Consider the following 15,149-nt stretch of genomic DNA (forward strand, 5'->3'; position numbering starts at 1 on the left):
TCAAAATTTTCAGATTGGTTCAAACTGTCACATTCAACCAATAAACATAGGTTTTGGTCTTTTGAACCATTGTTTAGAGTGTTTCTTTGGAAATTTGAACAAATGCAAAGGGAAAGTAAAGCGTGTCGTGCGTGCATGAAAAAAACAAAACAAAATAATAAATTTGCATGAGAGCACTCTCTAAAAAAGCCCAGAAAAACAGGACAGAGCAGTTCGGCATAAAATAAACCAAAAGCAAGGATGAAAAAGCGGTACATATCGGATAAAGCGAGACGATGTCCCGGTAAAATAAATTCTGACGCAGAGTGCAGCCAGCGGATCGTTTTATTATGTAAATAATACTTGTATAGTTCATAAAGATCATTTGCACTATTTTTTTCTATTGCATATATTTCTCACCCATTTTTGTGTGTAGTTTGTGAATCATTGGCACTGCTTGTATTTTTGTTGTATTTTTTTTTTTTTTTTTCACAATTTGCTGCACTGTTTGTATTTGTTGTTCATGCTCAGATTGAAAATAGATTTTTTCTGGGGAAAAAGGTCAATTCTTTTTACTATATTTTGTTATTATATAACACTGTTTCCATTTTCTTTACTCCCTAAATGTTTTTGGATACATTTATATTGTTAGTGAAGTAAATGGACCTGCTTTTCACTGAAAAGCGCCTATAACAATATTGTAATAAATGGCTATAACTTGTATCTGGGTGTTTTACACTTCTAAATAAAATGTCTACATATTCCCCGAGCAAATTTCTAAAGAAAAAAATCCAAACTTCAGGATTATTAATAATTAACCCAATTATTGCTTGCGTTTTTCTTAAAATTCTGGAAATTCGTAAATTCTTAGCGAAAACAAAGGGAAAATTGGGACTTTAAATTAGCTAGACTGAAACTTCAAGTTCTCCTGTTTATAATGATATGGCACTTGATGCTGACTGCTAGAATAGGTCTGTCAGGTGCCCCAAAAATGTTCTAGGTCTTTAAGGGTTAAACAAAACCAGAAACGCTCTGAACTGCTCAAAGAAACACAGGACTGAAAATAAAATGTTACACAAGTAAAACTGAACCAAGTCCCGTGTCACGACCCTAAAGAGAGAAGGACAGTGTGTGGAAAGAGAAGGGAAAGTGAGAAACGGGAAGAGCGAGAGATATTAATGCCATCAACAGGAAGCAGCTATGGAAACCATGCAACAACAACGCAAACACTGTTATTATGACAACAGAACAGCAGGACTGACGCAGATGATACACGGGGCAGCTTTTTGAGCAATGTTGCTTAGCAACTAATGTTGGCGTCAGCGGGCAGCCAGGTGAGACACAGGGCCCACGACCGATATAAAGCATCCAGACAGAAATCTGCTGCACATTCTCAGTGGGAAAGTGCCCAAGCAACATTGCTCAAAAAAAGTTGGCGGGCAAAATTTCTCAAATAGTTGCCCCGTGTATCATCCGCCTGAGCGTCCTCTGTCAAGCTATTCACACAACAAACACATTCACTAACAGAGGAGGAGAGTGAGAGTTACCTGCAGCATCTTAAAGGCCTTCAGGAAGCCTGTGTGTGGCAGAAGAACTCCTGAACACACACCCACACTGTCTCCACACCTGACAGAGACACACACACACACACATCAGACACCAAACACACACTATCTGCTCCAGCAGGACACAGAGACTTCAGACCTGTAGACACCGAGTGTGTTTCCCATCATCTGCTCTTCAGCCAGCTGCAGTCTGACAGCATCATCCTACACACACACACACACACACACACACACACGCTTTTGAATCAAATGTATACTTTTATGCATCTAAGACGCATCAATTTTATCAAAAAATGACTTTTTATTTTGCAAACATTTAGGAATCCTCAATGGACAGTTTCAGCATTGTAACAGTTTATATTTATATTTATACATGCATCCATTATTTTTTCCATTTTATTTTTTAAAGCACTTTATGAATATAACTAGCTTTGGCTTCATCTCATGCTTTCAGAAGCATTTCTCTTATGTCAATAATACAATGATTTTTAATTAAATGTATATTTTATTCACCAAAGACGGATGAAATTGATACAAATTAGTATTTCTACTTCAAATAAATACTGTTTTTTAAACTCTGTCCTCAATGCACAACATCGACAATGCCTGTATTCTAACATATGTTATTATTATTATTTACAGCAGTGTTTTTGACTATTTTTGATTCATTAAATAACACATTGGTCAGCAGAACAATTAAATATCTTCCAAAATGTCTTAAAATGAATAGCAGCGTATGTACAGATTATAGAAGGGCTGCACGATTAATCAGAATAAAAGCAATGTCATGATATGGTTTAGTCTGATAATCAAATCACAAAATGTGACAGTTGCATTGTAAAATAAAATAACAATAATTGCTATTATTATTATTATATTATTTGTCCTAAATACTCCATTTTTTTTAATTTTACAACGAAACATTCTGTTCTTATGTTTTTTAAAAAAATAAATAAAAATTGCATAGCAATCAGATTTTTTCCCGAATCGTGCATCTCTAGTTTTTCACGCTTTATCTACACGAGTAGGTAAGCTCAAGGAAAGCTAACCACAAAAACAACAAACCATGGGCACAAGAAAAATGTAAAGGTCAAAAGCAAGAGGAAAAGCTGACCTGGAAGACCTCTTTCAGGTCCTGTACCGTGACCTCGAGCTTGATGATGGGAATCTTCCAGCTGCCATCTGCTTACAGCTCTGCTCCACGTCCAACAGAGAGAGAGCGCTACGACACACAGCTCTACAGCTTAGTCCTGTTTCACTTGTTACTTTAATGCATTTAAAATAAACACCAGATGCAGTGCTAATATCAGGGGCTGGAAAGGGAAGAGAGTGTTTACTTGTTTTGGATCTGGTAATCACAGTACAGGCCCGTGTCAGAGACTCCCTCTCGACACACGCGAGCGCTGAAGTGATTCTCCATCACACCCGCTAACACACACGCTCCTGTCTGCCACACCACCTACAGCAGACACACACACCACCAGCAACAGAGTCACTGTCAATTACAGCCAAACATGCTCGGGTCACATCTCAAATCAATAAAATTAATAAATAAAAAAAATTAAACAACTTCAACACCACCACCCATTCAAAATCAGCGTCAAATATTAAAATATATATTATCTTATTTGATATTTTTGGTTTTAGGGTGAAATATTACTCGAAAGGTTTTGAGAAGTTAAGACAAAACTCTGAAACACTCGAAAGCTTGTACCTGTCTGCCCTCCAGCGAGTCAAAACCCAGCAGCTGCAGTTCACAGTCCTCCACAAGAGGGCGACTCAGACCCCACAGATCTCCATTCACTCTGCCCACCACCGCCCCTTTAACACTGCACGCACACATACATATATATATATGTGACCACCCTGCTGCATGGAGTTTGTGTCATAACAATATTAAATTATTTGTATATATTTTGTTATGTATTTAGGTATGTCTATTTCTATTTACATGTGTATATAAGTTAAATTAAAATTACTTTAATGTGTTATAATGAGTTTGCACTGGACAGTCCAGCTGCATTTTCCGAATTCCTGGTGGCAGTTGAGAGAGTAGAGTTACCGTGACAACTGCAGCGCATCCTCAGACAACAAAGAGGACCGCTTGGGCAACCACTAACTCTTGTCTCTGTCTCTCTCATTTATTATTAAGGTTAGTTAAAGTTATTAAAATGTAATGCCAAACTACAGTTTACATGATTTAATGTGTTAATAATTTGTTTAAATTGATCATTTGTGTAATTGTGTAATTTTCATACCCGTTTCATAGAGAAGTTTATATGAGTCGTTTGCATACTACCTTTAATACTTACCGGAGTAGTTGATCTGAGATATTTATGAGTAAATCCAGATGTGTGGAAGATCTGCAACATTTCTGTACATATTATTATCTATTTATTTGTTGACTGTGATTTGATTTAAGTATTTATATGTGTTGATGACTACTGTGATTCAAAGTGTCTTAATGAAATACAATGTATATTAAAGACAACAAAGAGGACCGCTTGGGCAACCACTAACTCTTGTCTCTGTCTCTCTCATTTATTATTAAGAGAGTACTACAAATTTTGGAGGCACCGCTGGGATGTTTATAGGGTGGTTCATCTTCTTGATCAGCAGAGCCCCACCCTGTAACATTCATACTTACCTACAAGCAGCAGTGTGAAGCAGCTGAGTGAAGTGGTACTGCAAAACTGATTGAACTGTGCATAAGCCTGAGGTACAGTGACTACTAGAGGCAGCAAAAGTCAAGTCAGTGAGGTAAACATCCACTTTCATCATACTGTCAGCCACTGCAGATAAAGATGGATTCACTTCAGAGCCTTCACGAAGAAATAGGTGAACGGCTATGTGCACTAACACGAGGAAAGCTCATTGAACTCTGCCAATTCTTAAAAATCTCTGCAGAGGACACTGAAAACACAAATCGCCTGTCTTTAGTAAACCTCCTCAGTAATCATCTCTTAAGAAAAGAATTAGAAGAGCTGGAGGATGGAGGCATGGCCGAGCTTCTCAGCATCAATGAGAAATTAAGTGATTTGATGATGACTGATATAAATGGAACTGAGCTGAGAACAGAGTTAAGACCACCTGAAAGAGGAGAAAGTTTAGCTCAAAGACAATTGAGACAACTTGGCAATGCATCTGAATCATTGTCTGCCATGTATATAAGCCCTGCTGTGTCACAGAGCATGACAAGAAGACAGATAACGACTGACAATGCACGTGGTGATTCTACATCTGCATTACAGGGACAAATCCCACCAGCACTGTGGCGCAAAGACTTTAAAATTTCAGGCCTCATTGGTGAGCCAGGTCAGAAGGACAGATTGTCATTTTCAAGTCTTGGCGTCAAATAGAGAGTGGGTTAAATAAAAGCTACCTTGAGCAAGATATTATTGATTCAGTCATTCGAGCGATCACACCTGGACTTCAGTTACGTAGTTATCTTGAAGGCAAAGCAGACCTCACACTTCCAACATTAAGAAGAATTCTCCGCTCTCACTATCAAGAGAAAATGCAACAGAACTATACAAACAGCTCACTGCAGAGGCCCAGCGTGCTAAAGAAACACCACAAAGCTTTCTCATTCGTGTTCTTGATCTGAGACAGAAAATTCTGTTCGCTTCACAAGAAGATGAGTCTGGCTTAAAATATGACCCGGCTTTAGTTCAAAACATGTTCCTCCATACCGTGTTGACTGGCTTACAGAATGACCGTGTTCAGAGTGACCTCCAGCCATTCCTGTCTGACCCCACAATTTCAGATGAAGTGTTGTTGGAGAGATTAAATGTTGCATGTTCCCATGAGACAGAAAGACAAAACAAACGGAAGTCCGAACGCAGTGTTGCTGTGCATGTCGCACAGTTAAATGAATCAAAATATCAATCAAAACAGACACAAGTTGACCTGATGTCGCAACTGCAAAGCTTAAGTAATGAGATAATGCAAATTAAAGAAACAATCCAACAGCCCTCACCTGCTTCTCAGTGTTTTGCGGTCAGTAACAAGGCTCCAGCTATGACGATGACTCGTCAGCCGCTACAAGATTTCTCACAAAGTTACCAGCCAGTAGCAGAGTGGAATAAAGAGCTGCCAAACCAAACATGGGGAATAAGTCACCCAACGCATGAACAACATCAGTATCCACTGCAACTCCACCACCCTAAATCACAACAGAACTCACAACAACAGTATATGACATCACAGCCTCACAGTCTGCAACCATGTTCAATGCCATTACAGCAGCCCCTGCTACATCCAACGTCAACACAGTATGCGAATCATCCATCACGATATGCAACCTCACAGCCTCGCCCACCACAGTTTAATTCAGCGCCCCAACAGTATACAGCAACATCGCCACTACCACAATACCCTCAGCAGTTTCGACAGCCACGTCCCCCAAGAACAAGACAGTGCTTTTATTGCCAGCAAAGGGGACCAGAGGAACTATGCACCCATTGTTATTGTTGTGGTAGCAGTGAGCACTTTTCAGCAGGCTGCAGAACCAGAGGTGCAAGATTTCAAAGTAGAACGCCTTTAAACGGAAATGGGTTGCCTCCACGGGACAGGAGTGACCGAACTGCAAAATGTCCCACCAACGTCCAAAGCAGCACTTTGAGAATGTAGAACAAGAGTTGTCTGAGTTGCCTCCACTTGATCACATTTTAACTGCTTCATGTCAAGTTAACAAATATTCACCTGTCACTTCTCTCGTCGGCAAACAATGTCTGGTAACCTGCTACTTACAAGGACACAAAACTGAGGCGTTATGGGACACAGGTTCTCAAGTATGTATTGTAGATGAACAATGGAGAGACAAGTACATACCTGAAGTGAAATTGAAGGACATTTCTGAGGCAACAGAAGCTCCAGATGGCTTGCAGCTTGTGGCAGCTAATGGGACCAGTATGCCTTATGTTGGATGGGTAGAGATAACTTTCAAATTGGCTTCCCCTGTTGATAGTGTAAAAGAGTTAGGCATTCCTGTCCTCGTCTTAAAAGATCAAAGGTTATCCAAACCAATCATCGGCTACAATGTGATTGAACAAGTGATGAGACAGAGTGAAGCAAGTGAAGAGAATGAAGTGAGTAAAGGACGTTTGCACAAGATTGTCAAGTATGCCTTCCCTGGCATGAAGAAAAATAAGATACAGACCTTCATTAATCTTGTGACTACTGAGAATCTGGGTGAATATTTGGTGAAAACAATGAAAGACCCTGTGAACATACCAAAACGCACAATTATGCAGATACAGTGTCAAGTTAAAATGCCATATATGAAGCAAGACACTGTTTTCTTGTTTGAACCACATGTAAACCCACAGTGTACAGATGGTCTGGAACCTCTGGAAACCCTAGTAACTCTTCAGAAAGGAAGGCGTCCAGTGGTCAAGATCAGCATACAGAACATCACAGACCATGATATCAGGCTTGCAGGGAAAACTGAGCTTGGGACAATGCAATCAATAAAATCTGTACTACCAACTGCAGTATCACATTGTGCAACAACAGCCATGATCAGCGAGGTTCAAAAAACCACCAATGCTAATGAAAGTAACAGTGAAGAATTGTGGGACCCACCTGCTGATGTAAGCCACTTACCTTTGCACCAGCAAAATAAAGTAAAACAGCTACTACGAGAAGAGTGCCATTCATTTTCAAGGTCAGATGACGATATTGGGTGCATCAAAGATCTTCAACTAAGTATCTCTCTGACTGACAATACGCCTGTTGTCCGCATGTACACTTCAGTCCCCAAGCCACTGTATCAGGAAATGAAGGACTACCTGCATGATTTGATTGCCCAGGGCTGGATAGAAAACCCATTCTCCTACTCTTCACCAATCGTATGTGTTCGTAAGAAAGATGGCAGCCTTAGGTTGTGCATTGACTATAGAGACCTCAATAGGAAGACACTACCTGATCGCCAGCCTATCCCGAGTACAAGACATTCTAGACAGTTTAGGAGGTAATGCCTGGTTTTCTGTATTAGATCAGGGCAAAGCTTACCATCAAGGTTTTATGTCTCCAGAAAGCAGACCATTGACAGCATTCAGTACACCATGGGGCTTATATGAGTGGGTTCGTATTCCCTTTGGCCTCATGAATGCACCTGCAGCATTTCAGCATTTCATGGAAGAGTGCTTAGAAGGACTTAGAGATGAAATTTGTGTGCCTTACTTGGATGACATCCTGGTTTTCAGCAAGACATTTGATGGACATCTTGAAGCGATGAGAAAAGTGTTGCAACGTTTACAAGCCCATGGAGTAAAGCTGAAACCACGAAAGTGTGATATGTTCAAGAATGAGGTTCGCTACTTAGGCCGAATTGTTTCCAGAAGGCAGTAGAATGGACCCTGCAGACACTGTTGCTGTAACAACACTTAAAGAGAAAAGACCAAGCACTGTGGGAGAGCTACGGAAAATTTTAGGTCTACTGAGTTACTATCGCCAGTACATCAAAGACTTTTCACGAATTGCTAAACCCCTTTACGACCTTCTGAAGAGCAATGAGAAAAATGAGAGCACAAAGAAAAGAAACTACAAAGTAGTTACCAACAGAAAAAGTCACGTGGTGCCATCCAGTAAGCTGATCGAATGGACAGAGTACCATCAAGAAACATTGTCAAAGCTGATTGATTGTCTCGTTCAACCTCCAATATTGGGATTTCCAGACTTTTCAAAAGCATTCGTACTTCACACAGATGCATCCAATCAAGGTCTAGGTGCGGTCTTGTATCAGAACCAGAACGGAAAGTTAAGGGTGATAGCCTATGGTTCAAGAACATTGACCAATGCAGAGAGAAATTACCACCTGCACAGTGGAAAGTTGGAGTTTCTAGCCCTCAAATGGGCTATAACAGAAAAGTTTCGAGACTACCTATATTATGCACCTACCTTCACCGTGTACAGTGATAACAATCCCCTCACTTATGTGTTGTCCTCTGCAAAGTTAAATGCCACTGGATGCAGATGGGTTGCTGAACTTGCAGATTTCCATTTCACCATTCACTATCGCCCAGGTAAAGAGAATGTGGATGCTGATTCACTATCCAGAATGCCAGTTGATATAGAAACAGCAATGAGAGAATTTACAGAGGAGCTTTCATCAGAATGTGTGGGAGCCACAATACAAGCTGTGGAGGTTCAGCACGACCCAGATCCACCCCTTACGTTAGTCTGTCAGTGTGCGCCAGCAAGCATGGAGATTGGTGATGAACCCTACAAATCATTATCAAAAGAGGAGATCCGGCAAGCACAAAGAGATGACACGAATGTCAAAGAAATCATAGACTACTTACAGTCGGGAAGTAGACCTTCTTCAAAGCAGTGGCGGTCAGCCAATCCTACAGTTAGAGGTCTAATGCGTGAGTGGGACAAGCTGGTGTTGGACGAGTATGGCATACTGCACCGCATAAAACATCACAACGAATGCAGCTAGTGTTGCCTGCCCAGTTTAAGAGTACCGTCTTGAGGGAACTGCATGATGAGATGGGTCACCAAGGTCTTGACCGCACAACCAGTCTCATCAGAGATCGCTTTTCTGGCCTTACATGAAAAGGATATTGAACACTATGTGCTGAGAACCTGTTCATGCATAAAGCAGAAAAACCATGCAGAGAGATTAGGGCACCCCTCAAGAGCATCAAGACGACACATCCATTTGAGTTAGTATCCATTGACTTCCTTCACTTAGACAAGTGCAAGGGGTTACAGTATATCCTGGTGATCATCGACCATTTCACTCGACACGTGCAGGCATATGCTACAACTTGAAATCTGGAAAAACTGTAGCAGATCGTTTGTTCAATGATTTTGCCCTGAGGTTTGGGTTCCCTCGCGAATTCACCATGACCAAGGCAGGGAATTCGAAAATCAACTCTTTGATCAGCTCCAAAAATACAGCGACATCACTGCCTCTAGAACGACCCCTTACCACCCGCAAGGAAATGGACAAGTAGAAAGATTCAATCGGACCATTCTGCAGATGCTCAAAACTCTCACAGAAAAACAGAAATTGAATTGGAAAGAGGAACTGAATAAGCTAGTGTTTGCCTACAATTGTACTAAAAGTGAAGTGACTGGATTCTCACCTTTCTACCTCATGTTCGGTCGCTCTCCAAGGCTTCCAGTTGATGCATTGTTTGGCCTCAATCCAAACAAAGGTTCCATCGACCACAGTGAATATGTGGAGAGGTGGACAAAGGGTATGCAAGAGGCTTATGAGATTGCCAGTGAGCATGCAAAGAAGTGTACTGAGAGAAACAAAAGAAATTATGACCAAAAAGTGAGATGTACTAGTTTATGTCCTGGCAGCAGAGTTCTTGTGAAAAATCTGGCTCAAAAAGGGGGTCCAGGAAAACTTCGAAATTTCTGGGAGGATGAAGTCCACATTGTCATTCGCCAGGCTGCTGAAGATACTCCAATCTATGAAGTGAAACCAGAGCAGGGTAAAGGCAGATCGAGAGTGTTGCATCGTAATCATCTTCTCCCCTGTGATCACTTACCTCAGGTTACCACACAGACTCAAAATGCCACACTGAGAAAGCACCAACAGAAAAGCACAGCTTTACCTGCCGAGAGAAGGGAGGAACATGAGCCAGAGAATGACAGTGAAAGTGATGAAGAGTACTATGTGCAAGTTGAACCCTACCAGTTCAGAACACAGCCAAATAGTCATAATCAGATGGAAAAGGAAACCACATCACACCTGTTACATACTAGTGAGAAATCATCAGCTCAGTCAGAACAAATGCTCGAGTTGACAGTGTTGCCACATCAAGCTGAACAGGAACAAGATGTAATAGAACATGTTGACTTACCTGCTGGAGAACACTGCTTACCTGAACAACACTCACCTAGACAACACTTACCTGTCAAAGAACGACAACAACCAGAACATCACTCACCTGCACAGAGGAATCCTGCAGAGGAACCATCTAGAATCCGACAACGACGACCACCAAAGAGGTTCACATATGAAAATTTTGGAACTCCTACATGCTACAGTGTACAAAATGCAAGAAATGACTTTAATTCACACCCCATACACACATGGACACCAAATATGAATTCTTGGGTACCAATGCAGATTCATTATTCTCAGCCCTCACTTATCTATTATCCAGCAAATTAAAGAACACCAATGAACCTTCACTTGACCAGGTCTCAGGTGGCACTGCAGAACTGTACTGACAAACTGCATTGACATCATATTGACACTAACTGCCTAACTGATTGCACTTATCTGTTGCCAACAAAGGGACTGTGACACTCATAGAATAAACTGTTGTTGGGCCGAAAGAAAACATGGACTGTTTGAAGGCCTAGACAGATTAAATGGACTGTACACTTTGAAAGAACATGGACTGTTTAAAGGCCTAGACAAATTAAATGAGCTGAATGTTCTGAAACTTTCATTGAAGAAGCTCGGAGAACGGCTTGAAGTATTTGTTGCACTTGAACTTAATGAACATTCCTTAGTGCCTTGATTCTGGGACTGTTGTTTGGGGCACTAGCTCATTGGACTTGAATTCAGAAAAGCTGATAATCAGCTAACAAGGACTGTCTGTAAAACAGGAACATGATGAGTGATTATTGAATGTATGTACTGAATGTAAAAAAAAAAAAAAAAAAAAAAAATGAAAATTGAGAATAAGTATTGAAAACTGTGTGACCTGATACCTTTACAAGTGTGAAGTAAAACAATATGGACTGGTTTAGGGCTTTGAGTGTTTTGATGTCGGACGACATTTTATTTTGTTGGGGAGAGTGTGACCACCCTGCTGCATGGAGTTTGTGTCATAACAATATTAAATTATTTGTATATATTTTGTTATGTATTTAGGTATGTCTATTTCTATTTACATGTGTATATAAGTTAAATTAAAATTACTTTAATGTGTTATAATGAGTTTGCACTGGACAGTCCAGCTGCATTTTCCGAATTCCTGGTGGCAGTTGAGAGAGAGTAGAGTTACCGTGACAACTGCAGCGCATCCTCAGACAACAAAGAGGACCGCTTGGGCAACCACTAACTCTTGTCTCTGTCTCTCTCATTTATTATTAAGGTTAGTTAAAGTTATTAAAATGTAATGCCAAACTACAGTTTACATGATTTAATGTGTTAATAATTTGTTTAAATTGATCATTTGTGTAATTGTGTAATTTTCATACCCGTTTCATAGAGAAGTTTATATGAGTCGTTTGCATACTACCTTTAATACTTACCGGAGTAGTTGATCTGAGATATTTATGAGTAAATCCAGATGTGTGGAAGATCTGCAACATTTCTGTACATATTATTATCTATTTATTTGTTGACTGTGATTTGATTTAAGTATTTATATGTGTTGATGACTACTGTGATTCAAAGTGTCTTAATGAAATACAATGTATATTAAAGACAACAAAGAGGACCGCTTGGGCAACCACTAACTCTTGTCTCTGTCTCTCTCATTTATTATTAAGAGAGTACTACATATATATAAACGAATAGTAATAATAAACTAAATTAATAGTGCTCTTTATATCAATGGCATAATTATATCAGTCTGCCCACATACTGAATTTTTACATAATATACAGTGAGGGTCACAAATGTGGGACCACTAATGGAAATATTCTGCATTTATTTAATTACAAATTATCTATCAGAATAAGAATATGAGTGGAAAATTAAACTAAAATGAATATTAATATGAGAATACATCAGTTTTAACACTGTAAACACACACACATCATGGCAGAACTAACAATTAGTAACAAGTCTAAGACAGCACAAAAAAACAAAAACACAACAACAAAACATAAGGATTTATTTAATTATCTGTGAAATTTACTAGCAATTTCTGAGTCAAAAAATAAATAAATAAAATAATAATTCTCATCAGAGGGCCTCACCAAACTTCCAAAGGGGCCTTAGGACAACGTAAAATTATTCAAAAGAATATAATACAAATAATATGAATCATTAATTAATTTTTTTTTTAAAAATCATATTTAAAATGCTAAAAATAAGAACTTTTTTTACCCTCGATAACCTTTTCTTGTATGTTTCCCAATTCCTTATTAAAAAAATAAAATAATAAAAACAAAACATATATATATATATATATATATATATGGTAGTTGACAAATAAAAATTGGACTGTGTCCTATGGTGTAACAAGGCAAAAATGTAGAAAAAAACTACAAAACCTTAACATACAAATAACATGAGAGAGGTTTATCTTCAATGTTAGAGGGTTTTTTTTGCCACACCATAGGACACATTGATATGTCAACAACCCATATACATACACATATATATATATATATATGAGTCTGTGGCTTATATTTACCGGTGACTCTTGGCGATCTGTAAGGGTGAGGTCACACCAGCTGACCCTTTGACCGTCCTGCCGTCAGCCAATCGGATGGTCAGATCTCGTCCTGATGCTGTGAGATCCTCAGCAGCTCCAGTCACATGCCGATCACGGAGAGACTGGAAAATCCGTAAGCGCTCGGTCTGACCGGCAGACGGACGCAGCTGGAACAGAGAGAGAGCGTGTGAGAGATGCACAGACGACAAATGAAGGAACAAAACCACTGCAATTCTCTAGTCTCACAGACATAACAACAACTGCACTCATGTAGCCATTTAATCACACAGATGGTGAAACTGGTCTTTAGAAAAAAATACACAAATACAATAACCTGTATTAAAGTAATACTTCGAGGTCAGAGAACTAAATTAGTAGTTCTCTTGGTATCGATGGCATTATTAGATCAGACCGCCCACATACATAATATAGAGTGAGGGTCACAAATATGGGACCACGAATGAAAATATTCTACATTTATTTAATAACAAATTACCTATCAGAATAAGAATGAGTGAAAAACTGAACTTAAATGAATATTAATATGAGAATACATGTTTTTGGTGTCTTTAAAGCAGCATGAACTAAACCTGATGATCATGTTCTCCAGCATGATCTGAGATGGAAGACCAGTCACATTTCTTGTCTGTGACTTTGAATTACATGTTTTTTTTTTTCTTTCTGCAAAAATCCTAAAATTAAAACGAAAACATTTTGAACTCGATTTTTAATGAGGTCTCAGATTATTAATCCTCACTACACTAGTCGTCATAGAGACCTTTTCACACCTAGCAATGAACAAATGTCAAGCATAATAAATGAAAAATATATATTTAAATACATACAACCAAAAACAATGCATAAATAAACAAAACGCATGCATACACAAATAATACACAGTACACAAAATGCCTATATCTAAAACTTTCACTTTATACAAGAACACAAATACATGCTATATTAAACCCATTCTCAAAGCTACACTAAAACGAGTCGGTTAGATGAGTAAGTGTCTCATTATGAGATGTTAGTGTGTCACACACACACACACACACACACACACACACACACACACACACACACACACACACACACACACACACACACACACACACCTTCCCATAGAGTCTGCTGCCGCGCACCGCTGCTCTCACTGCCGCCTGACAGACGGGCCACCTCCGGAACACGACTACGACCATTATACACCCCAAACTCAACGCTACGGCTTCATCACTTCTCCTCCAAACATCAAATGTTGCCCTCTCTCAGCGGGCCGCCATTTTACCGGAACTATTACACCGTCACAGAGCAAGAAACCCGATTCGCCGAAGGAATTCGAAGGAGGGCGGGCTCTGCGTTAGAAACAACCAATGAGAAGCGAAGCCAGGCGTGCGTCACCAGCGTCAACTCAGTGCGCAAGAAAATACATCCACTGACAGCTAAACGCACGCCACATTCAAATAAACGGATTCTACGGAGGACTGGGAAAAATAGACAACAGTGAAGGTTTATGAGCGGGAAAACTACATATATGTCGAACCAAAGAAACATAATATGTTTAGAGAAACAAGCTCAAGTTAAACTGCTCTGCTCCATCGCTTCAGCCTGATCTGAGGCGTCTTTGTACGAGGTAACGTTCAAATAAATAAATAAATAAAAATCTACATGCACTCACAACACCACCTTGATATTTCTACAGGACCCTAGAGACGAAATGCAACATTTATCCGTGTATAATTAAACTAGTGCACTAGTGAGTGCTGTCTCCTGAGGGAGCCTTTATAAGGACATTGTTGATGTAAGCAATTATAGATGAGCGAAAAACTTTGTCACTACAACTTGTTAAATAGTCCAGAACGTTAAAAAAAAAAGAAAGAAAGAAAAAAAAAAGTACATTATAAGTGTGTTTCAGACACAGCTCCATCTCAGTTCCAAGAAACCAAATGTGTAAATCTGATTTTTATGTCTGTTTGCATTATATTACACCACACTCCTTCACCATTAGCTTTCAACTTGCTTGGGTTCAGTGCAAAGACAGTACAAACTTGAATGTAAAGCGAGTGTTTTATATTTGCATGATCTACTGGTCACTGAGAAGGATAACATTGGGGAAAATGAATGAGCCTTCACTGCCATAGGTTTACAAAACTAAGCCAAATTCAACAAGTGCACAATGTTTCAGATATGAACACACAATCAAATAATCATTGATCATCATCAGTGACAGTAAATGTTC

The 15,149-nt window shown here is 39.4% G+C and overlaps 1 protein-coding gene across 1 annotated transcript in view; it reads right to left on the reverse strand.

Annotated features, from left to right (window-relative positions):
* Positions 1-14,274, reverse strand: part of tars2 (threonyl-tRNA synthetase 2, mitochondrial) — a 28,798-nt gene extending 14,524 nt beyond the window's left edge. Inside the window, 8 exon segments of the mRNA XM_058745787.1 lie at positions 1,527-1,605; positions 1,684-1,748; positions 2,659-2,717; positions 2,720-2,766; positions 2,882-3,003; positions 3,259-3,373; positions 12,893-13,080; positions 14,029-14,274. Of these exon segments, the coding sequence (XP_058601770.1) occupies positions 1,527-1,605; positions 1,684-1,748; positions 2,659-2,717; positions 2,720-2,766; positions 2,882-3,003; positions 3,259-3,373; positions 12,893-13,080; positions 14,029-14,112 (759 nt within the window). The 5' untranslated portion in view covers positions 14,113-14,274.
* Positions 14,275-15,149: the final 875 nt, after the last annotated feature.

Source organism: Onychostoma macrolepis, chromosome 16 (genome assembly GCF_012432095.1).
Source record: "Onychostoma macrolepis isolate SWU-2019 chromosome 16, ASM1243209v1, whole genome shotgun sequence".
NCBI lineage: Eukaryota > Metazoa > Chordata > Actinopteri > Cypriniformes > Cyprinidae > Onychostoma > Onychostoma macrolepis.